At 46.4% G+C, this 24,414-nt stretch overlaps 1 protein-coding gene across 1 annotated transcript; it reads right to left on the reverse strand.

Annotated features, from left to right (window-relative positions):
• Window positions 1–2,386: 2,386 nt before the first annotated feature.
• ADGRF3 (adhesion G protein-coupled receptor F3) lies at window positions 2,387–11,322 on the reverse strand. The gene is given in 14 exon segments (XM_055327141.1): window positions 2,387–2,474; window positions 2,716–2,948; window positions 3,038–3,079; window positions 3,571–4,953; window positions 5,884–6,063; window positions 6,449–6,645; window positions 6,822–6,965; window positions 7,435–7,644; window positions 8,175–8,426; window positions 8,925–9,098; window positions 9,587–9,629; window positions 9,631–9,728; window positions 10,128–10,188; window positions 11,172–11,322. Coding segments are annotated over 14 exon segments (3,189 nt in total). The 5' UTR covers window positions 11,256–11,322.
• Window positions 11,323–24,414: the final 13,092 nt, after the last annotated feature.

Raw genomic sequence — 24,414 nt, forward strand, 5'->3', positions numbered from 1 at the left:
GCACATCTTTTGTACATTTATCTGCTCACTTGTGTACTTGTTTCTTTGAATTTTATTTATTTTAGAAAGAGAGCTTGCACAGGGGGGCAGGGGCAGAGGGAGAGGGAGAGAATCTTAAACAGACTCTGCTGAGCTCGGAGGTCAATATAGGGCTTCATCTCATGACCTGAGCCAAAATCAAGAGTTGGACACTCAACTGACTGAGCCACCCAGACGACCCTCTACCTATTTCTTTAAGCCATCTTTGTAGAAATGGAATTGCTACCAAGGCTCACTTTCTTATATTTACTTCCAGAACCTTCTTTTCCATCCTTTTTTATGTGAGAACCAAGTGAACAAAAGGCTTCATGTCATTTCATTGGTCAATTCTAAAGTGTGTTTTTAGCAGAAGAGCATGCACTGAGTATGGGCCATCATTTGAGGTGAATGAGGACATAGATTTCTACAGATGCACACTCAGAAAGAGTCTGCTGCTTTTAAAGTGAACGTATGTTATTTGAACTATTCAAAAATAATGTTATAGTTTAAAAAATTAAGATTAAATATTAATGAAATGCAAGGGTGATTGAGACAGGACTCTGTTGCCAGGGAAACCAGCAGCAGAGCCTTGGCTGTTTCAGTGGCTGCCCACCTCCCTTGGGGGCTGGAACAGGTCCAAGTCATAGAAACGTTGCAATTGCCTTGCTGAGTTGGTATCTTCTCTTTGAAAAAAAAAAAAAAAGGTTGATTTCACTTAGAGAAATATTTTAGCTGGTTTATATACAATGAAAATATTCACACAGATCCATGTTTATATGAAAAATGTTTTCAACAGCATATCCATTTGCATTTCAACAGTGTTCCATTCCATTTTAGAAAAATAGCTATGAATTTTGTAATGAACAAAGACTCATTCGTGAGGATTTTTTTTCATTTCTCTGGTTGAAAAAATTTTCAGAGCCTGGTCATTCTCTTGTGGATTCCATGAGTTAGTTCAGCTAGACATCCTGGTGTCCTCTCAAGGCATTTCTTAAATATTTCTTCTCCATATCTAGTCTTAGCTTGAGCCTGCCACTTTTATTATTTTTTACAATTTTTTAAAAGTTTTTATTTATTTTAGGGAGAGAGAGCACACAGGAGTGCACGAGTGCAGGGAGGAACAGAGTGGGAGGGAGAGGGAACAGGAAAGAATCTCAGGCAGACTCCGAGCTGAGCATGTAGCCTGATGTCGGAGAGCCCAAAACGGAGACTGGCTCAGCTGAAACCAATAATCAGATGCTCAACTGACTGAGCCACCCAGGAGTCCTGAACCTGTCACTTTTAAATGTATTTGTCATTTTGTGGCTTTAATCCTTGGCAGTCCATGGTAACTTCCTCTTTACAATTGTTAATGCGTTCTTAGAAATGTGCTCAGATCGATGACTTGTACACATGCATACGTCTGTGAAAATTACATTTATATTGATATTGTTGTGAAAGTTAAAGAGGACCCTATTAGCTTCACCTTTTCCTAAACTTTGAAAAGAAACAAACCAAAGTCTATCCTTCACCTTTAATGTTTGGAAGATCAGAGTTCCTGTCATCAAGTCATCCTTTATTCCTAGCTATAGAGAAGAAATAACCAGAAAAGAAATCCCTGAATAGTTAAAACAATCTTTATCAAATATATCTATAACATGAGCTGTTGGTTAACTAAAAACTGGTTGAGACGTTTTTACTTGCAATCATTTCGAATTTTAATATCTATTGATTATGTTTACTGAAGAGGCAAGCTTATTCATTAGGCAGCTTTAGCTAGTTTTCACGATATTTTTGCTTGAATAGCTTAGGGGTGGGGACAGGTGACCTGCAAGAGAAAGGAACGTGACTAGTGGAAATATTAGCCTGTCCTTGCTGAACTCTGGGAGGGCAGAGGGGCTCTCAGAGCACTGGGCCAGGGCCCACCTTGGTGGATTCAGACACATTCCCTTGACTCCTTTGGAGGAGGAGGAACACAGCCTGTGTGCGTGGTTCCCTCAAAGCTCTGCCTTCCCCATGAAAGGGCTCACCCTGCAGCTCTGGGCTGCTGAAGAACTTGCAAGGCTGCCTTCCCCTCTGGATACTAAGCCCATCAACGGCAATTCCTCTGAAGCAAGAGTTTTTCAGGATAATTAAAAATTGGACAGTGCAAAAAGGAATTTTCAGAGAACTAAATCAAGGATTGTTGATAGTAAAAGTCCCCCCAGCTTTCTGTGAAAGCAATAGAAGGTGCTATGCCATCTGCTCTCTGAGGCCTCCACCTCACCCCATCCAGAAATGTCTATGCTGGAGAAGTCTGTCTTCCAACCCTTGGGCTGGGACAACTAGATGAAGAGGAGTCTTCTTTGCCAGGAAGCCCTTTGCTACACTCAGCTTCACTCCGTGCTGCTCACACTGCTTCCAGGAAGGCTTGCTTCTCACCTGGCGTCTTCACTTCTTCCTCCACGGTGCTCTGGGACGTGGGAGTCATACGTAGCCTAGGAAGGGGCAGAATGGCCCAACTGCAGAGCGATTGTTATTGTCAATTCCCCTTTGATGAGGCTGTACCCATCACGTCCTCCTCTGTCCTCCTGCCAGGGCCACAGAAATCCTAGGGACTTTGCCCTCAGCCACGCTGACTCCCATGCTTATCTTAACTTTTCCCTTCATACAGTAACTGGAGGCAGACTTTCAAATGGAAAAACCAGAAACAAAATGAGTCTCCAGGAGCCCAGGGGCCTGACTCTGACTGCTCTGACCGGGCTCCTGTCTCCATTGTTGGTTAGAACCTGAAACATGCTCATTCTACAAGACAGCCCCAGTCTTCTCTTGGCTTCTAGCTGTGCCTGTCTCCTCTCGGGAAGGCTGCTCTCAGCGGGAGAACCGAGGATCTGAAGCCAGCAGCTCACCAGGGAGATGGTGGAGTTGGGGGATTGGGTGCGGCAGAAGCGTTCGAGTAAAGCCTCTCGTACCTGCGGGAGAGATTAAGGCCCAGGTAATGCCAGCCCAAGGCCTGACGCGGGCACCGCAGGTCAGCCGGGGGTTAGGTGGGCGGACTCACCTTCTTGTCCATGAGGCAACCAAACAGTAAGATGAAGACACCCTGAAAAGAGGGGTATGGGGATACATTAGTCAACGAGGGAGGAATCCACCGAAATCAACTCTCCCTCTCCCCTTCCTCAGCCTCTGTCCTGGCTAATTCATGTCCCGAGGCTTCCCATCTAGTTTTCCTTTTTTTTTTTTTTTTCATCTAGAGTTTTCTGTACATTAGCATCATCTGGTGCATAGAATCCGTTTCAGGTGCTTCTCTTACTGCTTTGGTCACAAAGAAGATGCCCAAGTTTTGGGGTTCTGACAATTCGGACTTCCCTGGCAAAACCAGATACTGTTTTACAGGTAAGAAAACCAAAGCTCACAGAGGTCTGTCCAAAGTTCTCCAGCTAGTCAGTGGAGGAACTGGGATCCAAACCTAAGTCTACTAAAATTCCTGAGACTGTTTCTTCCGCTCCACCGTGACACCTCCTTGAGAAGGGACTGGCCGTGGCTTAGACTGTGTCAAAGGATGAAAAGCACAGCCACCATGTTGTCACCCACCTGGGTGGTGTTGAGAATCGTGAAGATGTAGTGAGGAATTATGGAGACTTCCTCCAGCAGCGTGGCCAGGCCCAGCCCCCAGGTGAGGCCAAAGATGGGAGTGAGAACGAGCAGGGCTTTGATCACCCCCAGAAGGGCATGGCGCTTCTTCACCTGGGGCCCCTCGGACAGTGAAGGTCTCAGGAGCTTCAGCACAGCCATGGCTAGTACCAGCCCATTCACACCCACGATGGCCAGCACTGGCCCCACAAATGCATAGAGCGCCCCTCCCTTCCCATTCAGCCAGCATGCTCCCTCCCCCAGGTATTGCCCTCGAGGTAGGTAGAGGCCCAGGGCAGCGCCTGCAAACCCCATTGGGCACATGTAGCCGAGGACCACCATCAGGGAGAGCACTCGGCCCTTGGACAGCTGACGGAAGACGAAGAGCAGCTGGTGAGCCAACATCAGGGCCTGAGCCAGCATCCAGAAAAAGGTGGCCAGGTAGAGGAAGTGACAGAGGAAGGCGGCAGCCAGGCAGAGTGGGCTTCGGGGCCCTGGAGGAAGCAGTGGGGCTCCCAGGAAGCAGGTGTCAGCAGCCAAAAGGCAGAGCACCACGTTGAGCAGGGCCGTGTGGCGTAAGTAGGCAACTTTGTTCTGCACCACCACTCTCCACACCAGCCTGTACACACCCAGGCACACAAGTAGTGCCAGGATAGAGGCCCCCAGGCCCACCCGACTCAGCAGCTCCAGGGTGGGGTTTTCTGGAACAGTGTTTCGGGACATGAGGATGGAGAAGGCAGTGAGGTGCCTACAGATACACTGAGAGGTCGAGTTGGCGTGGGCGCTCTGCACCCGGCACCCTTTGTCTGACCAGCCCCCCTTGCCCTGGAAGAGATGGTGGTCCCAGAACACACAGTGGGAAGTGCTATCTGTGCCCCCGAAATCCATGATAACTTCCCCTTGGTTGAAGGCCTGGCCGCCTGCCATGATGGAGATGGCGAGGACCAGCCCAGGAGTGGCATAGAGGGAGCTCCCCAGCCCTTGTCCATAGTTTGAGGGCAGAAGGTGGTCCAGTTTCTGCAGTACCAGGCTAGTAATACTGATGTCCGTTCCATTATGGCCCAGAAGGGCCAGTGAGCGTCTGGGAATGTGTGCCTGCAATGGGGGCTGAGTGGAGAAGGAGGCTCTGTAGTCAGCAGGAGATGCAGGTCCAAGGAGCTGCGTCTGCAGCCTCACGTTACGCAAGCTGAAGGAGAAAGGGTGATCCCGTGGGCACAGGCTGCGTGCCAGGATCTCCACGGCCAGCAGGAGATCTGAGCCCGCTGAGGGCTCCTGGGTCTGTGCTGGGGTCCACAGAGAGCTGGTGTCCATGTCTAGGACCTTGTCTGTGGTCTTCAGGAGAGCCTGTGACAGCCAACAGAGAGATCCCAATGGAGAGATGAGCCCTGGCTGCTAGAGCCAACAGCACTGGGCCAGGGGTACAGGGCACTATAGGCCCCAATCTCACCTTTCCTGGTCCAGCAGAAGAGCCAAGGGTAAAGAGAAAGGGGGAGAAGAAGACAGACCTGCGAAGGGAGAGTTTCTACATGGGAAGAATGGGGAGCTGTTCAGCTAACCACTGGGGTGGCTTCAAGTACGTGGTCTCCTGATGCACATCCAGCCTCTCCATCTGACAACTTTTCTTCCCCCCTGTCCATCATCACTTGGGGCATGTGGGCCCTAAGGGGGCCCCTCTTCAATTCTTTGACCCCTCTAGGTCTATAAAGCTAAGAATGGTGGCCCGTGCTAGAGGGCACAGTGTTCTGAAGTAGAAGGCCACACACATGTCTGTCCACCCATATGTGATATACATTCCCAGAGAGGAAGAGTGTGTAGAGTGGTTGCCCCTGGTTATTCTTTTGGATGCAGCTCATTGGTCACCAACTGTTGTCCATATCGAGAGCTGATTTCAGTGAGTCCAGCAAAGCCAAGAGTGTTCATGTATCTCCATGTAGGTATCGTGTGTGTGTGTGTTTCAGGGAGCTGGGGGCAGGGGGTGTCTTCACACCATATCTATGCATCTGCATGTGCATGAATGCCTCTGAACTCATGTCTTCACACCTCTTCCTGCCTTCTCTGATCTCCCACGTGTTCCCACCATCAGACCTTCTCCACATTCCATGGCCTTGGGGACTGGTATCCGAGAGGAGAGATGGATCAGGGGAGCAGACGCTCAGCCCCTAGAAAGCTCTGCTGACAGCCCATGGTGATGTCAGGGGGATGGAAATGCCCAGAGGTAAAGAGCTTCGGGCCCCCACCTCCCAGCTGGCCCTTGCCATGGCTCAGAGCTCTCACCTCCAGGGCCCTGCGGGGAAGCTGTATTCTTGTGTCCACCACCACCTTGGCCAGCAATGATACGGTGCCCAGCAGCGCCAATAAGTCAGAGGGTGAGCTCACCACCGCCACTTGCTCCGACAGCTGTGCCAGGATCTGTGACACCTCCGTAGCAGGCCAGCCCTGGCCTGCCTGTAGTAGCTGAGACAGATGAGACAGCCGGAATTGGGGAGTGGAGTGGGTGAGTCCTCACGAGGGAAGGGCCGCTCCTCCCCCATCCAGCTCTTTCCTCCGCAACCGTGTGCACCATCCCCAAGGGAGCAGGATGCAAAGCTCGAGGGAGTCACATGGAAGGAACTGACACCCACTTTCCTGGGACAGACCCTTGGTGGGAATGAGATCGAGAATAGCACGCTCCACCCTATGGCTGCCGCCCGCACTCCGGGGCTCTGCTAGGCTCTAGTTCAGGGAAGGTGAATGACCTGAGGCCGGGCCGCGGGGGAAAGGCTTCTAAAGCCGGTCCCGAGTGAGGAAGGGGTAGGTCCTGGAGGCAGAGGCACGTGGGCAGCAGGGCCTGAGGCGTTACCCAGGCTCTGTGATGCAGGGCCAGGAGCTCTGTGCGTGTGCAGCTGCTGCGCACGGGCTCCCACGCCCCATCAGGCCCACAGGTGCGCTCTACCAAGCCCGTCCTGTTCGCCGGACACGGGGCATGTGCCACGTGGCCAGCCTTGGTGACATTCCAGGTGACAGCTGAGGAGTCCTCAGGGCAGGTGGTATCGCCATCTGAAGAAGGGCATCAGAGAGGCTTGGCAACCACAGTCCAGCCCCAGCCTTTCCCCGGGCAGAAACCCGTTCAGGCTCTGGAGACTGGCTGTGGGGCCCCTGCGCAGGGGGACATCAAGGAGTGCCCAGGGCCAGCAGGTGGAGGTCAACTGGCTGGACCCCCAAGCCCAGCATACCCTGGATGATGGTGACAGAGATGGGAACCCTGAGAAGGGCCAGCCCTGGGCTCTGCAGCTCACAGGTGTACGTGGTGTCGGCCGCAGGGCAGCGCTGAACAGTCAACACAAAGCACTGGGAGCCTGGCGTGTCCACTGAGGAAGCTGAAGGCAATGGGGGGGAGGGCAGTTACTGGGCCTGGAAGGGACCTGGAACCCGGCAGGCCCAGAGATGTCCTTTAAGTCTTTCTAGCAACTTCAAAAGCAGCTGATGCAATGGGGAAGAACTGAGTGGCACGCGGGCATTGAACTATGGAAGTAGAGCTTGGATTTTGGTGAGGAGCCCCTGGGGGTCTGTAGCCCCAGGACCTGAAGCCAGGTTCCTCATCTGTAAAATGGGAACTCTCATCAAACAAACTTCACAGAGTATGTTGCAAGAGTTCATTAAGATTGTGTGAACACATGGAACACATTCTGCCCACAGTTATCTACACTCGGGTGGTTATTGTTGTATCAACAGAATCAGGATTGCCCGTGGGGTACAGTGCTGGACTTGGACCCAAACTCCCAGGTGGAACTGCAGCCTCTGCTTCCTGTGAGCTGGGGAGCCAGCTGCCACCTGTTCCCACCATACCTCTGCTGCCCTCTTCAGGACTCCAGGAAGCTGTGTAGGTCAGATGTGTGCTGGGGATGCAGCAGGTCAGCTGGAAGCCAGCGCAGGTGGAGGAGAGAATGGAGAGCTGGTCTGGAAGCCGAGTCACATCTGTCGCCTGCAGGGCCACCTTCACCACCTGGGACAGCTCCCACCTGAAGCCCTGAGCCTCAAAGCAGCACGTGTACTCACCTGCAGATACACACCTGCTGCACCTCCCGGCTCCTCCAGCACCCACCTCTGCTGCTTCCAAAGCCACACCTGAGCTCTGCCCTCCCGGTCTGAGGCTTAAGCCCAGCAAGATCCCTGTTCCAGAAAGGATTTCTAGGAGGAAGAGGCCTGGAGAAGAGGCCCTTGTCTTTTTTTTTTTTTTTTAAGCCTGGAGCCATGAATGCTAAGGTGAACTCCTTTCCCACTAGGGGATGCCCTTCCCACACCACCTGCTGCCACTGCAACATCTTGAAGCAAAACACAGGCGGTCTGCTCTCTGTCGAAATGGGCCCCCTACCTTCAGCATTCTCCTGTGATCATCGTTCACATCAGCAGGCCTCTTAGCCTTTGCTTCCCCAAAATAAATAAATGGAAAGATACAAAGGGAAAGGACGGGGAGAGAAAAACAGGAAGGAGAAGAGAGGGAGGAGGAGGAAGGTAAGGGGAGCAGGGGAAAGAAGGGTGAAAAGATTTGGAGGACTGAGAGACAAGAGGCAGGGCAGGCAGGCTACCTGCCCATTTATGGGAGACATTGAGGATGCTGAGGACAGCCTGGTCCGGGCTAGAGGTCAGGGACACATGTGTCCCTGGCTGCAGGAGGATGGGTGTGGGGCTGCCCGGGGGCCGCAGGAACCAGTCCAGGTCAGTGGTTTCATGGTTCTTGACGAGGGTCAGATTGAGAGTGGTGCCAGGCGTCTGCACCCAGGAGTTGGGGTTGGGGCTCAGTGTTCCGGGGGCTGCAGGGAGGCAGGAGGCAGCAGCCCCTTAGAGCAGGAACTGTGGCCCTCTGCGGCTAGGCCCTCACTCCTACCCCATCTTCAGGATCCCATTCCTCCTCCCTCCCTCCCCATCACCCCCAGCACTGTTTTGTTTTGTTTTGTCCTGGATGAGTGCAGGTGTTGCCATCCGGCTGGAGGACCCTGTCATTGGGAACCAAACAGGGGAGCCTTGTGGCCCATGATTTGCCCTCCCCTGGGTAGCCTGGGGCTGCTGGAGCCCCATCCTGGTCCTCTGGGGTCAACAATAGGTGCTCTAGCACATTCTCTCCTTGTCCATGTGTCTCAGGAGCCCTGTTGTTCATTAGTCTCACTACTCAGGTCCCAAGCTTGGGTCTGTGACCCGCCAGGGTAACTGGGATTTCTCCCACCCGCCGGAGGTCCTGGGCTTGGGCCAGCTGGCTGAGATTTGGGGGTAAGAGAGGAGAAAATACACGCTTTCTTTCCCTTGGGCTCATTGGTTTCCACGTTCCCAACCTTCCTCACCAGGTGGCAGCAACTGGCAGTACCCGGCTTCAGCAGGGCTGAAGACCAGACAACCACAGGGCCTGTGGTTGTGAGGCATCTGGCAGGCTTGGTGATGGGAGCAGACACTGGCGTTCCACTGGTACCCAGAGAGGCAAGCGCAATGGCGGTAGCCATCGTGGTTGACATTACACTCTGCGGCAGAGGGAGGGCCAAGAGGCGGGCAGGCTGTGTGAGCCAGCCAGGTAGTCAGGACGAACAACTGCCTGATACCTGAGAGGCTCTAGGGCTGGCTGTCTGGAGCCATCCCAGAGTCACAAGAGCCCCAGCCATCAGGGACTGCCCCCTCAGCCAGGGTTCAAGGCAGCAGAGGTCCTGCTGGGCCGTCATCAGGGGAGGGGGAGGGCAGAGAAGTCTGAGCCCACCACCATCTGCCCAAGAGGGTCTTTGTCAAAGTTGAGAAGATGAGGACATGGAGCAGGAAGGGAAGGGTCTGTCTGGTGGGGAGGTGAGGAAGGAGTTGGCCTGGAGACCCTCCAGGAAATGGGAGGGGCCGGCAGTAGTTCAGGCAAGCTGGCTGCAGGAGGCCTGGGACGCCCGTGTCCCCTTCTCTCTGAGCCCCCGGTCCCCCACAAGTGATGTAAGAGCCACTGAGGGGCAGGGCTCAGTAGAATGCCCCCTACCTGTCGTGAGGCTGAGGCCAGTGAGAGTTCTTGGGGAAGAGGAAAGCTGAGGCAAGGGGCAGAGTCAGGGTCCCGGAGAGTGCCAGTGGCCAGGTCTGATCTGGAAAGTCCATCTGTACATAGACCGAGGCCAGCGCTGATTCTACAGGAGCAGAGGCAGCGGCTGGAGAGGAGAGGCGGCAAGGCCACAGGCTGGTCCTCTTGTGCCTCCCACACCTGGCTGCACACTGCCCTGACAGCACCCAAGGCAGCCCAGCTAGGTGCTGATGAGACTCCAGAGAGCTGTAACCCCTCACTGGCCATGTGCATTCACACAAGGCACCATGTCACCCTCTCCCAAACCCTCAGTTTATAGATGAGGCTCTCGAAGATGAATGATTTTCTTAAGGCCTCACAGCCAGAGACCTGGCCTCTGTGTGACCACGGGGACGGCCGTGGATCCAGTCCTCTGTATGCCCTCCTCTGCCTCATTCTCTGCTCCCCACCCCCAAGTCCTTCCTCTCTTCCCTCCTTTCTCCTCCTGCTCACTCCATCCACATACCACTTGCTCCACTCTTTTGGTCCAATTGCTGCCCCAGTTCCTCTCCAGCCTGACTCTGTCCCTGGAACAGAGCACAGGGGAGAGATCTCTGAGATTTCTTCCAGGGACACCTTCTTCCACAAGCTGCTCAGGGGCTGGCCCAAGTAACCTAGCATGGCTCCATCTCTTCTAAGCTCTTCTTTTTGCCTAGAATCAAGCAGGCACCTCAGAAAACGAAAGCAGGTTTCCAGTAGGAGGCGCCAGGGTTACAGTCCCTGGGAGTCTCCCAGGGCCTGCAAATCCCTCCTGAACCCAGGAACCAGGCACACCCTGGAGAGTCAACATGCTTTGCTTAATTCCTTCCTAAATTTACCTGTCCCTGAGCCTCTAATTGAAATGGCTATGTCTGGAACCCCAGTGGGGAGGGCTGGGCAGAGCTGGGGGTGAGGTGGGGGCAGAAGCCTGGGGACTTCTGTTCCCTCCATAGGAACTGCCACGAGCGGGAGCATAAGGCAGCATCTTCCCTTAGTCCCCGTTCGTTCGTTCGTGTAAATTAGTTCCTTACCGACTCCTCCTTCTCTCAATATTGTATGCGAATGTGGGTATCTATCTAAAAACAGATACACGTGTCAATATGGGTATGGATTTGGATATGGAGAGAGATACAGATGTCTTCCTGGGAGAAAACAGAAACCAAAAAGTGCTGATCTCGACTCTGCTGTCTTTCTTCAGATTCTCTCCTGTCCTCTGCCCATGGTTTCCAAGTCTGGAAAATTCTTCTTTTCTTTCCATTTTTAAATTGTAACCTTGACCGGGAGAGCCTGTATCCAGAGGGCAGCTGGTATCACTGGAGTTCACAGTGACTCAAAGAAACAAAAGCCATCCCACACCTCTCAAAGATTTATAACAAACTGGCGTCTCTTGTTTTTACATTACTTCCTCTCCCTCCAGCCTTTGCTCCTCCACCTGTCCCTTCATCCACACCTTGCTGCCTCTCATATGTCATATGTCACCCTATGTCACCTCTGTAGACCTTCCCTGGGTCCTCGCCCCAGTCTTACTCACAGGTTGGGATGCTTGGGCTACTGGTGACCCCACCAGTGGGAGAGTCATAGCCAGGAGTAGCACGGGGGCAGCTGAACAGACCATGGCTCAGTGAAGCAGTCCTCAGGAGTCCTCCGGCTGCTGCATGATGCAAATTTCCTCAGAGAAGAGCTGGCGGGGCTCAGCAGAGCTGGGATGGGAGGGAAGAGGCGATGGGAGCCAGGGAATGAATTTACAGAGGAAGTGCTACAGTCTGTGACTGAGTCACATGGGCATCTAGGTCCCTGTGGGGCCACTTGGAACCCACATGCCCTAGTGAGAATGGTCTGTGCAGGTTCCCCCTGGGGTCTGAACCAAAAACTCTGGGACCTGGAGAGGGATTAAATAAAATCTTAAAAAAAAAAAAAAAAAAGACAACATGTTTGTAGCCTGATGATTGAGTAAATGGGCCAAACTTAACATAATTATTTTTAACATAAGAATTTTTTTTTAAGATTTTATATGTTTATTCATGAGAGACACAGAGAGAGAGAGAGGCAGAGACACAGGCAGAGGGAGAAGCAGGCTCCATGCAGGGAGCCTGACATGGGGCTCCATCCCGGGTCTCCAGGATCAGGCCCTGGGCTGAAGGCGGCGCTAAACCGCTGAGCCACCCAGGCTAGCCTAACATAAGAATTTTTTTATCTTACATTAGTAACATAGAAAATGGGCAAAACCCAAAAAAAAGTCAATTTACTGAAAAGAATTATCAATAGTTTGATACCACATTGAAATAAGAAAATTAAATTGAAAACAAAAAAGAAAAAAAGACAAAAATCAGGAAACAAAAAAGTTAAAAAAATGAAATAAGAAAATACTCTGTCACTAATTATCAAAAGATAAGACATTGGTCATATTCAGTGTTGACAGAAGTATAGTGATACATGCATCCAAAAATGTGTGTATAAGTATGTTCAAGGCAGAGTTGTTTGTGATAGCAAATATGTTAAGCAACCAAAATGCCCATTCAAAAGGGACATTTCCAAACAACATAACATTGTGGAAAAGAAGTGAAGTAACTCTATTTTGCAGTGAATCCCAATATATATGGTGAAGCTTAAAGTGTATATTATGCCCTTTTTACATAAAAAAGGGAATCTATATTTAATAGCTGAGCTTTTTATACTAGAATATTTCTGGAAAAACATCAGAAAGGTGGCAACTGTTGCTTCTGGGGAAGGGGATTACAGGTGTGGATGTGTCTGTTTTGATATATATTTTTTCAAAACATAGGCATGTATTTTTCTAATTGAAAAAAGAAAGCATAGATTTAAACATGCACACATGCGTGAGTATGCACACACACACACACACACAGAGTTCCTAGGGTAAAAATCTAGCCCCAACACATTTCTACTTCCACCACCACCTCAACTCTCCCCTTGCTAGGACGGCTGCTGAAGCGTAGCAGACACACAGAAGAATTACATGCATGGGAACAAAGACTTTGTTAATAATTGATTTCAGAGAACTTGAGAATGGTGAAGAATCAAGTTTGAGAACCTGGATGTGTGAGGCCATCAGCACATTGGGAATTGTCTACCGAGGGGCCTAGGGGATGGGGCCTCCCTGGCAGCATCTGCCACAGTCACCAGAGTGCATCAGTCAAAGCATGAAGCAGTCCTGGATGATGCTGGACAGGGTCTCTCAAGGAGGAGGGATTAGAGGTGGAACTGTTTCTGTAATCTGAGAGAAGTTTTTTTTTTTTTTTTTTTAAGATTTTGTTTATTTATTTATTCATGAGAGACACACAGAGAGAGAGGCCGAGACATAGGCAGAGGGAGAAGCAGGCTTCGTGCAGGGAGCCCGATGCAGGACTCGATCCCGGGACTCCAGGATCACGCCCTGGGCCGAAGGCAGGCACCAAACTGCTGAGCCACCCAAGGATCCCCAATTTGAGAGAAGTTTCAAACATTTTTGCCTGTACCAAAAATGCCTACAAAAGATTGGAAGGAGGGACACCTGATGGCTCAGTGGTTGAGCATCTGCCCTTGGCTCAGGGTGTGATCCTGGGGTCCTAGGATCAAGTCCTGCATCGGGCTCCCCACGGGGGCCTGCTTCTCCCTCTGCTTATGTCTCTGTGTCTCTCATGAATAAATAAAATCTTAAAAAAGTAAAAAGGAAAAGATTGGAAGGAAATGCTACAGGCTTAGAAAGTGTCGGTTGACTTTACTTCAGGATTCCTCAGGGCCTAACATCGTGTACCAGAGGCCCTAAGTAATATTTGTTTTAAATGACTCAAATCAATGTGGCTTGGTAGTTCAGTCAGTTATGGTTTGCCTTTGGCTCAGGTCATGATCCCAGGGTCATGGGATCAAGCCTGCACTGGGTTTCCTGCTCAGCAGAGAGTCTGCTTCTCCCTCTGCCCCTGCTCATGCTCAAATATATATAGAATCTTTTTTAAAAAATGAATCAATCAATAATTGAAACACACCACAGGGCACCTGGGTGGCTCAGTAGTTTAAGTGTCCAACTCTTTCTCTCAGGGTTGTGAGTTCAGGCTCCGTGTGGGGCTCCACACCCAGCATGGAGCCTACTTTAAAAAAAGAAAGCAGCAGCAGCACATCAAGACATAAACAGTGGTTGTAACTAAATGGTAGGATTTAGCATGTTTTCCTATGTCCTGTATTTTTCAATTTTGTTCTATAATGGAAAAAAAAGTCTTAATAAAAAGTATCAAATCTTGAGGTACCTGGTGGCTAAGTGGGTTAAGCAACTGACTCTTGACTTTGGCTCAGGTCGTGATCTGGGGGGCAGTGTCTCTTCTCAACGGGGAGTCTGCTTCAGAGTCTCTCTCCCTCTCCCTCTGCCCCTCCCCCTGCTTGCGTGCATGTGCTCTCTCTCACTCGCTCTCAAATTAATAATCTTAAAAAAAATCTTAACATTCTCGACTCCTTTCTTGTGGACCAACCAGGTTCAGAGTCCTTCAAGTTTGCCCAGCTGTCCCAGGTTGCCAGGAAGCATCCAGAGGCTGAATCAGGTCTCAGGCTTAGGGTGGGGTTCAGGCAAACAGGTACTTAATTGCTGCCACTTACCTACTCCCAAGTCCAAGGTCAACCGTAAGGCTATTGGCCTCTGTCCTTCTACATGCCTAATGAAATTTGGAAACCAGTAGTTTTCTATGCCTGCTAGCAGCTTCTCTGGGATCCTAGGTTGTACCATGGGTGAAAGAAATTTCCTTTCCATTCCTTTGTGTTTTGAGCCCTCCAGACCATGTCAGCAGGGTCTTTGAAAACAAAGGATTGTAATCTGGGTTTCTCTTATCTATATTCAAACAGGTTATTTTAGGAGGTTTTACTTCCTTTACTATGTAAACTACTAATAGGTTACTAAAGAATAAATGTAGCTTAGACTTTTATCCCATGTGAATCCTAACTTCTTAGTCTCTTTCCACCTGACATGGCAGGACATTACTGGAAACATTGAATGACATTAAATGTTGGGAAAGGACCTTAGCTGAAATACTGATGCAGGCAGGTTGGGTCTGAGGATCCAGAGGGGGTCTGGATCCAGGACCAGCCAAGAGGCTTCTTGGCTTTGTGCAGGATAGAAGTCAAATGTGAGCCAGGGGGAAGCGAAAACAGAATATACTGAATAGTGTGAGTGACGGAGAATAGATGGAGTGTCTGGGAGGCTCAGAAAGGAAAATCTCCTTGTTGCTGGGTGTCAGGGGTTTACATTGGGAAGGGGTCTTGGAAATATGTTCCTTCAGGAATCCAGGGTAGGGTCCAATCTGAGGTGAGTGACCGGTGAAGAATTGCTGTTATTTCATAAACTGTTGAAGGTAGGGACTATTGATGCCAGCATCAGCCAAGGTTTGTTCAAAGCTAGTGTCCTAGAACAGGTTTGGGATCTGGCTCTTAGATGTTGTCAGGTGTTTGGGGGCCGAGGTTGAAACTCAGAGAATGATTAATTCTCTTGTTCCCCCTTGGAGTGGGAATGTAGCTTCTCTGGTTTTTACTCAGATGCAAGCTGAAATATAGAACGTGAGCAAATAGGGCCTTGCAGGGAAACAGGAGAAATGGAGCCTTTTCAGTTCCCCCTACCTCAATATTATCTACTCCATCTACTCCAGCTCACTTTGTAGAAGAGGAAAAGGAGCCAGGGGATCACACAGCTTGTGGATGGCAGAATTAAAGCTTAAAGCTGGGTCTTCTGACTTTGAATCAAAGGAATTTAGATAAAGGGAATTATGATGGATCAATTTAAATATAGAATAAAAGGAATTTCTGGCAACAAAAATGCATTAAAGATACAATGAGATAGCATTTGATCCAACAAAGAATACAGTTCTTCAAAAAGGCTTCTTTTCCTGAGGAGGAGAGGAAACCAATATAATATAAAATCAGGTGAGAATATGGAAAGTATGTGCATAAGAATCAAGCAGTTCTTTGAAAGTCAGCTCATGAATACCTTACTTATTTAGCTGTCCTTAATTCAGCAAATGTGATCATTGGGAACAAAGCTGTGATGTGCAAAGAAAAATATGAAATGTCTTATACAAATCACAAAAGGCTACAAGATGGTAATATGACTCCATGAAAGAACAATTTTTTTTCTAAGTTTGAAAAAGTACGTGTTCAGGTTTGAGAAGGGGCATGTAATGGAGAAGCACACATGGGAGTCAGACCAGCTGGGGATCATAAGGAGCTTATTACTGGAGGAGCTGAGTGAGAGAAGTCGGTTTGGATCTTCACCAGATGCACTTCCCAACACATCCTCCTTGAACTGAATTTACCTAAGCCAGTCCCTGCCATAGCCAAGCATCTCCAGGTCTCCCTTGTAGGGATGAGTTTGCTCAGAATGAGTCTGGAGGACTGGCCATTCCCAAAGAGGGATCACCCAGAGCTTATTCTGCACATCTTACCAAGCAATTAAATGGCTCTTTCCTTGGGGAAGAGGGAGAGGAAACAAAGACTATATATCCTTCTGGGGAGGAGAAGCTCCCTCTCCTCGGTGGAAACATGAGAAGAAAAGAGTAAGTATTCCTTGCCAACACCATGTGAGATTATAACGAGATCTATTTCAATATTCCAGAGAAAGAGAAAACTGGAAAACTTCATTTAATTAGTAACAAAATAGACAAATGAGTAGATTTTATAAAGTCAGTAAACCTAGAAAATCTGTTTCAACAGTATGTTACAAGCCTCAGGGGACTGTGTGCCAAGAGCAAAAAAAAAAAAAAATAGTAGGTACTTGTTCTGGAAGCCTATTGTCAGTGATTCTATTCCTCTTACTTTCTGACTCACTTCCTAGAATTACCCTCCACCCATAATCCCAGGTTCACTATGAAAGTAGTCACTTTATAAGAGTCATGCTGCTGCTCCCTGAGTACAGTACAGTCAGTGAGGACACATCTAATGCCACGCTGGAACATTTCTCTCTTCTGAGATAGTCTGGGAGCCAGGACCTAGTGAGAGCCTGAGCTTGGACCTGCCACATGTAAAAAGCAGCTACTGGTTTTGGGTTTTGTGGAGTGGACTGGGGAAACGGTCCACACTCAAAGGGAGAGTGAAGCTAACATGTGGACAGAAACAGAAGTAAGAAGAGAGTCCACTGTTTCAACTTTAGTTTATTCTTGATGCTCCTTTGCACTCTTGATCTTGAGTTCCATTAGGGACCCAACTTCTTTTAATGATTTCCCTTCTTGCTTGAGCTAGTTAGAGCAGGTTTCTGTTATTTGCAGCCAAAGGAATGTGTGTGTAGATACATGCTCAGAAAGCCAAGGAAGCTGTGATGGTGGAAAAGTGGTATTATGTTAAGTTACAGAATTAAAGAACCTTGTGATTCAAGACAACCATTTAATCTTTCCGGAGACCTCTCTTTTCACATCAATACAATGAAGAAGTTGATCTTTTTTTATATGATCTTTGTAGCACAGTTGACCCTTGAATAACATGGGTTTGAATCGCACAGGTCCACTTAGATGAAAATTTTTTCCCCAATAAATACACTACAGTGCTATAAATGCATTTTTTCTTCCTTATGATTTTTCTTTCTTCCTCTTTTTTTCTGGAATAGCTGACACATGATGTTAATTTCAGGTGTACAACATAGTGGTTTAGCAACTTTATAACTTGTGCCATGCTCACCATGCATGCTCACCAAGTGTAGCTATCATCGTGCACCATACAACGCTATTACAATACCATTGACTATATTCCCTATGCTCTATCTTTTATTCCTGTGACCTATTCTTTTCATTCCATACCTGGAAGCCTGTACCTCCCGCTATCCTTCACCCCTTTTGCCGCTCCCCCTCCACTCTCTTCCTTCTGATTTTCTTTTTAAGATTTTATTTATTTATTCATGAGAGACACACGGAGAGAGGCAGAGACATAGGCAGAGGGAGAAGCAGGCTCCCTGAAGGGAGCACAATGTGGAACTCGATCCAGGGACTGGGATGACGCCCTCAGTCGAAGGCAGACGTGCAACTGCTGAGCCACCCAGGCGTCCCTTCCTTATGATTTCCTTAACATTTTGTTTTCTCTAAGTTACTTTATTGTAAGAATGCAATATATAATATATATAACACAAAAAATATATGTTGTTTATGTTATCAGTAAGGCTTCTGGCCAGTAGGCTATTAGTGGTTGTTTTCGGGGAGTCAAAAGATATACATAGATTTCTTACTGTGCTGGGGTTAGCACTCCTAACCCTCAAGTTGCTCAAGGATCAATTGTATTTTAAAAATCTTGTTCCACTTTCTTCTGGCCTTCATGGTTTCTGATGCAACATCCATAGTTATTGTTCCCTTGTAAGTAATGTATCATTTCTATGTCTGCTTTCAAGTTTTTTTCCTTTGTCCTGACTGTTATGTGGGTGGGCTGGGCTTTTTTAAAGCTTACCCTGTTTTGGATTCACTGAGCTTTTTGCATATGTAGCTTTATGTATTCCGTCAAATTGAGCATTTCAGCCATTATTTCTTCAAATATTTTTTCTGCATCACATTCTTTCTCCTTTGGTTTTAGAACTCTAATGACAAATATTATTATTATTATTTTTAAATATTTTATTCATTTATTCATGATAGACATAGAGAGAGAGAGATGGGCAGAGACACAGGCAGAGGGAGAAGCAGGCTCCATGCAGGGAGCCCGACGTGGGGCTCGATCCCGGGACTCCAGATCACGCCCTGGACCAAAGGCAGGAGCCAAACCGCTGAGCCACCCAGGGATCCCCTAATGACAAATATTAGACTTCTTTTTTTTCCTGTATTTTTTCATAGACCCCTGTGGCTTTGTTCGGTTTTTCAAATGTTTTTCCTCTCTGATGTGAATAATAGATGTGACCAAGTTAAGGATCTTGAGATAGGGAGATTATCCTGGATTACCTGGGTGGACTCAATGTAATTACAAGGGTCCTCATACAAGGAAGGAACAAGAAAGGTTCCTTCTTTTTCGTGAGGAACAAAAAAGAAAGATCTACAACAGAAGGAGAGGTTGGAGTGATGTGCTTTGAAGATGGAGAAAGGGACCATGAGCCAAAGAATGCAGGCAGCCTCTAAAAGCTGGAAGAGACAAGGAAATGGATCTTCTCTGGAGCCTCTGAAAGAAATACAGCCCTGCTGACATCTTAATTTTAATCCTAGAAGATTCACTTCAGATGTCTCATCCTCATGACTGTACCATATGACATTTGTTTTGTCTTAAATCACTGTATTTGTAGTAATTTGTTACAGAAGCCATAATATGGAACAAATAGAATCCATGTAGTAACTTAAATTTTTGATTATTGAATTACCATTTGGATCTTTGTGTTTTCTATTTCTTCCCTGAGACTTCATCTTCTCATTCAAGAATGTTCATACTTACACTTTTACAATAATTGCCTTAATGTATTTCAAAAAAAAAATCCAACATCTGTGTCATTTCAGCATTGCTGTCTGTTCATTGTTTTTTTTCCCCAGGTGAGTTGAGATTTCCTTTTTTTTTTTTTAACATACCAAGTAATTTTGAATTGTATCTGGACGTCTGATATTATGTTGTTTAAATCCTATAGAAAAATTTGTGTTAGCAAGGATCAACCTGGTTTGGTTCAGGTGATGAGATCTGACCAACCTACTGTGGATTGTATTTTTAACATCAGTTCCCTTTTCAAAAGTCTTCGCAGTGCTATTCAGATCTGCTGCATACATGCCCCTCAGTGGCCAGTAATGGGCCTTGGTGATGGTCTATCTCACTGTAATTCTAAGTCTATGGTATGCCATTTAGGGTCAGATTCATGCATGCACAACTGGGAGACTATCCCAGGAGTTAATAAAACTCAATGAAGTTGTCTTCCTGTCCTGAACTCCTTCTCTCTTGAGTTATTCAATTACTCTGGAATCATACTCGTGTCAAGGTAGCAGGCACATAGCACACTTATACATGTGTATTGCATGTGTTTTAAACACATTTTAAAGTCCATTCCAGAATGTAATTCCCTTAAATAACACTCTTCTCAATTTAGCATGCACACAGCATTCTTATAGCCATTCTTTATTACGTTTGTGATTTTTTTTTTCAGGGGGCGGGGTAGAGGCAGAGAGAGAGTTTTTTTTTTTAAGATTTTATTTATTTATTCATGAGAGACACACAGAGAGAGGCAGAGACATAGGCAGAGGGAGAAGCAGGCTCCCCGTGGGCAGCCTGATGCAAGACTTGATCCCAAGACCCCGGAATCATGACGTGAGCCAAAGGCAGATGCTCAATCACTGAGCCACCCAGGTGCTCCAAGAGAGAGTCTTAAGTAGGCTCCACACTTAGTGCACAGTCCCACACTGGGCTCAATCTCATACCCCTGAGATTATGGCCTGAGCCAAAATTAAGAGTTAGATGCTTAATCGACTGAGCCACCCAGGCACTCCTTTATCACATTTGTTTTAAAAAAATTCTCTAGGGCAGCCCGGGTGGCTCAGCGGTTTAGCGCTGCCTTCAGCCCAGGACCTGATCCTGGAGACCCGGGATTGAGTCCTGCATCAGGCTCTCTGCATGGAGCTGGCTTCTCCCTCTGCCTGTGTCTCTGCCACTTTCTCTCTGCCTGAATAAATAAATAGAATCTTTTAAAAAAATTCTCTAAATGAATTACAGAATGGCAATCACAGCCATTCTCTTAAAACATTTTCTTTGTAGCAGGTGGATGGCACTCTTAGAGTCACCATTTATATATGTTTCTGAACACTTCTCTAAATGCATTTATAGAAGAGCCAAGTACTCTTAGAACACTCAAGTTCTTCCTGTTACTTAATTTTTAACATTGATTGATTGATTTGACACACAGAGAGAGAGAGAGCACAAGCAGAGGCAGTGGCAGAGGGAGAGGGAGAAGCAGAATTCCTCTGAGCAGGAAATCTGACAAAGGGCTCTCAATCCAGGACCCTGGGATCATGACCTGAACTGAAGGCAGACACTTAACTGACTGAGCCACCCAGGTTCCCCTCAAGTTCTTCCTTCTGAAAATATCCTTCACAGTATAAAATCCAACCTCTTAAAATCTGACTGATGTAATGAGATGGATAGAGGCCATTTGTTTGTTTTTTTAAATATTTTATTTATTTATTAATGAGAGACACAGAGAGAGAGAGCGTGCCCGGCAGAGACACAGGCAGAGAGAGAAGCAGGCTCCAAGCAGGGAGCCCAACGTGGGACTCAATCCCGGGTCTCCAGGATCAGGCCCTGGGCTGAAGGCGGCGCCAAACTGCTGAGTTACCCAGGCTGCCTGATAGAGGCCATTTGATGGGTCACAACTGCCAAGAGGAACTGAATTGATCACACAATACTCAGGTCAAATAAAAATGAAGATGAGTATGACACTGTCTCCTTCAACTTGGGGTAGAATTATTTAGGCCTTTATCTCACAGCTAGAGAATAAATCCCACCAAATAGGAGTTTGCATTCAATTAACATTCCACTGTTAGGGCAACAATATACCCATATTAAAAATATAAAAGCAAGAAAAATACCCAATTTATTTTAAAAAAGCAACTTTGATTTTAGATTATCAGAGCGATGCAGGCTTGTTGGAAAAAATTAAACTAATTAAAGACGATATGTAATTTAGAAACTGAAAATACTTATGGCTCCTTTTCTGGTCATAAAATGAACCAAACTGTATACTTTGCTTTTGAGTTATTTACTTTAAAAGTGTTATGTTTCCTGTTCTTGTTTTTAAAAATAAAACCACAACTTTCATATTGCTCTTTCACACACAAAAGAAATATACAAATAAGTTGTTTTTCACTTAAATGTGGTTCTCAGATAGTTTTTTCTTGAAAGTCTGTGAATTTTTAACAAATTAACAAAGGAAATTTATTAAAGAATGGCCCAAGAAGTGGAAATAACCTGCCATATACAAATAGAATGAATAAACAAATTATAGTTTTACAACGTACCACTGTACTTTAAAACCATGCAGAAATTAAAATGAATGAACAAGATCTAAGCATATATGGATATGGATCAACCTCAAAATGATGTTAAGTCTAAACATTTTGTCAATGGGCAGCCTGGGTGGCTCAGTGGTTTAGCATCACCTTCGGCCCGCAGCGTGATCCTAGAGACCTGGGATCGGGTCCCCCGTCGGGCTCCCTGCATGGAGCCTGCTTCTCCCTCTGCTGTGTATCTGCCTCTCTCTGTGTCTCTAATGAATAAATAAATACATCTTTAAAAAAAATAAAAACTTTGTGAATGGTTAGGAATAGTGGGATCCCATTGAGTACACATACACATACACACCTGTATGCCCCAAATAATGCCATATTGAATCTGAATGTGAACAGAAAAGGAATGATAAACAACAACCTCAAGATAGTGGTTACCTCTGGGGATAAAAGAGAAAGAGACAATAAAGATCTGGAGCTTCAGCTGAAACAAAAAAGAAACAGAAGTCCTGAAGCATGCATGGCAAAAGATTAATAACATCTGTTAACTGGTGGTGGTGGTGGTGCGTGGATCAGAAGTATATTATTTTCTATATGTTATAGTTAAGATGGATGATGATGATGATGATGATAATGAAGAGAAAGATGAGGAAACCTTCCTGGGTTTGACTGGTAAGAGAATATTTGGGGGTACCTGGGTGGTTTAGTTGGTTGGTTTAGTTGGTTTAGTTGATCTCAGCTCAGGTCTTGATCTCAGGGTCGTAAGTTCAGGCTCTGGGCTGGGCTCCATGATGGGCTTAAAATATTTTTTTAAATACTTAAAAAAAAGAAAAGCATTTGATTCATCCTTATGCTTTTTCTGCTAAAAGGTAAGTTTGTGGATGCCGTATACAGCATGTCTTTACATATTCTAAACACACAGATGTCCTTCTTTTTTCTTCCAATGATCACACCTTAATATTTATACATGTATGTAGGTAATCCCTGTGCCCCATGTGGGGCTCAAACACACAACTCTGAGATCAAGAGTCCCATGCTCTTCTGACTGAGCCAGCCAGGCACCCCACATGCTTTAATATTTAAAGACAAAGCACAGACTTTTTCTATTATTTTAATTTTTTTAAAACATACACATTTGGTCTAACAGCCAAAATGCACAGAGGAAATGCACTCCTGCTCTGCCCCCGATGGTCCTATCCTGTGGTTGATGCTGCAGTGGGCCCTCCACCTCTCTAACACGCAGCAATTCATTGTTGTTGCTCTGTGCTACAGATGCATGCTATTATGATACATTTGCTCTGTTTCTTAACATGGGCATGTCCCTCCCCACATCTCCGTTCTAAGATAAAACCCAACAGTTGTTAATGGCCAGGGTACATCCTTCTGATTGGCATCAGCGGGAGAGTGAGGGGATGTTCTGGTTAGGAGTTTAGTGGAAGGGGTGGCATGCCCAGAGCAATGGTCTGCACTACTGCACTCTGGTATCAGAATGGAGACAGAGATGATGTAAGTCAGGACAGCATGAAGGGCACAGATGAGGTGGGGGCTCTGTGAGATAAAATAGGAGTTTTACCCTCACCAGGTTTAGATAGAATCAATGTGCCAACATTTCAAATAAAAATAAAAGTAATCCAAATGATCCACATAATTGTTGAATCAATATTTTGTACACCTGAAACTAATATAACATTATATGAAAATTAATCCAGGGATGCCTGGGTGGCTCAGGGGTTGAGCTCAGGGTGTGATCCCAGGATCCAGGATAGAGTCCCACACTGGGCTCCCTGTGAGAAGCCTGCTTCTCCCTCTGCCTATGTCTCTGCCTCTCTCTCTGTGTCTCTCATGAATAAATAAATCTTTAAAAAAATTAATCCAAATAATCAGCAATTCAAATACTACCAAATTTCAATTTTTTTCTACCAAGACAGCTTAGCTATAGCAGTAACAATCTTTTGGCCCTTCTTATCCCTATTCTCATACCCAACCAGAAAGAGAAGTCCAATACGAGAAATTTGTTCATGCTTACACCAGATTCTTACAACTACCTCCCTATCGATAAAAGACAGGTTATCCTGAACAAGCAGCCTATTAACACAATGACGTATCCCTTCCTTCTTTATGAAATATTAGAACTTTACAGTTTTATACTACATTGCAGGACTTTAGAGTTATACAGTTTTAGCTTCGCACAATTTACCATAATGTTCTGGCAATATGTCTTAAAAAGTACCAAATTCGAAGCAACTTTACCTAAAATAATAAAAAGCTCATAAATTATAAACACCTAGTTCATGATATTCTTTTATCTTTCCCTGGTCATCAATACACTTTTTGGTTGTAGGAAGTATGTACGTATTATTTTGTGCTTTTCTTTTTAATATAATGCTATTTTACTTTTAAAAAATTGAGATAAAATTCACTTAACATAAAATTTTAAAGGGTACATTTCAATACTTTTTAGTATATTCCCAAGGGTGTACAACATCACCACTATCAGTTCCAGAACATTTCATCACCCCAAAATAAATCCCATACCCATTAGTACTTATTCTCAATCCTCTTCACTCTTATCCCCTGGTGATCATGAATCCACTTTGTCTCTATGGATTTACATATTCTGGACATTTCATACAAAGGGAACCATATAGAATATGGTCTTTTGTACCTGGCCTCTTTCACTTAGCATAATGTTTAAAGGTTTATCCATGTTGTACCGTGTATCAGTCCCCCATTCCTTTTTATGAGTAAATAATATCACATTGTTTGAACGTTCACATTTTGTTTATCCATTCATTAGTTGATAGACATTTAGGTTGCTTCTATTTTTTGGCTATTATGAATACCACTCCAGGAGTGGTATTGCTG

This window comes from Nyctereutes procyonoides, unplaced genomic scaffold (assembly GCF_905146905.1).
Source record: "Nyctereutes procyonoides isolate TBG_1078 unplaced genomic scaffold, NYPRO_anot_genome, whole genome shotgun sequence".
NCBI lineage: Eukaryota > Metazoa > Chordata > Mammalia > Carnivora > Canidae > Nyctereutes > Nyctereutes procyonoides.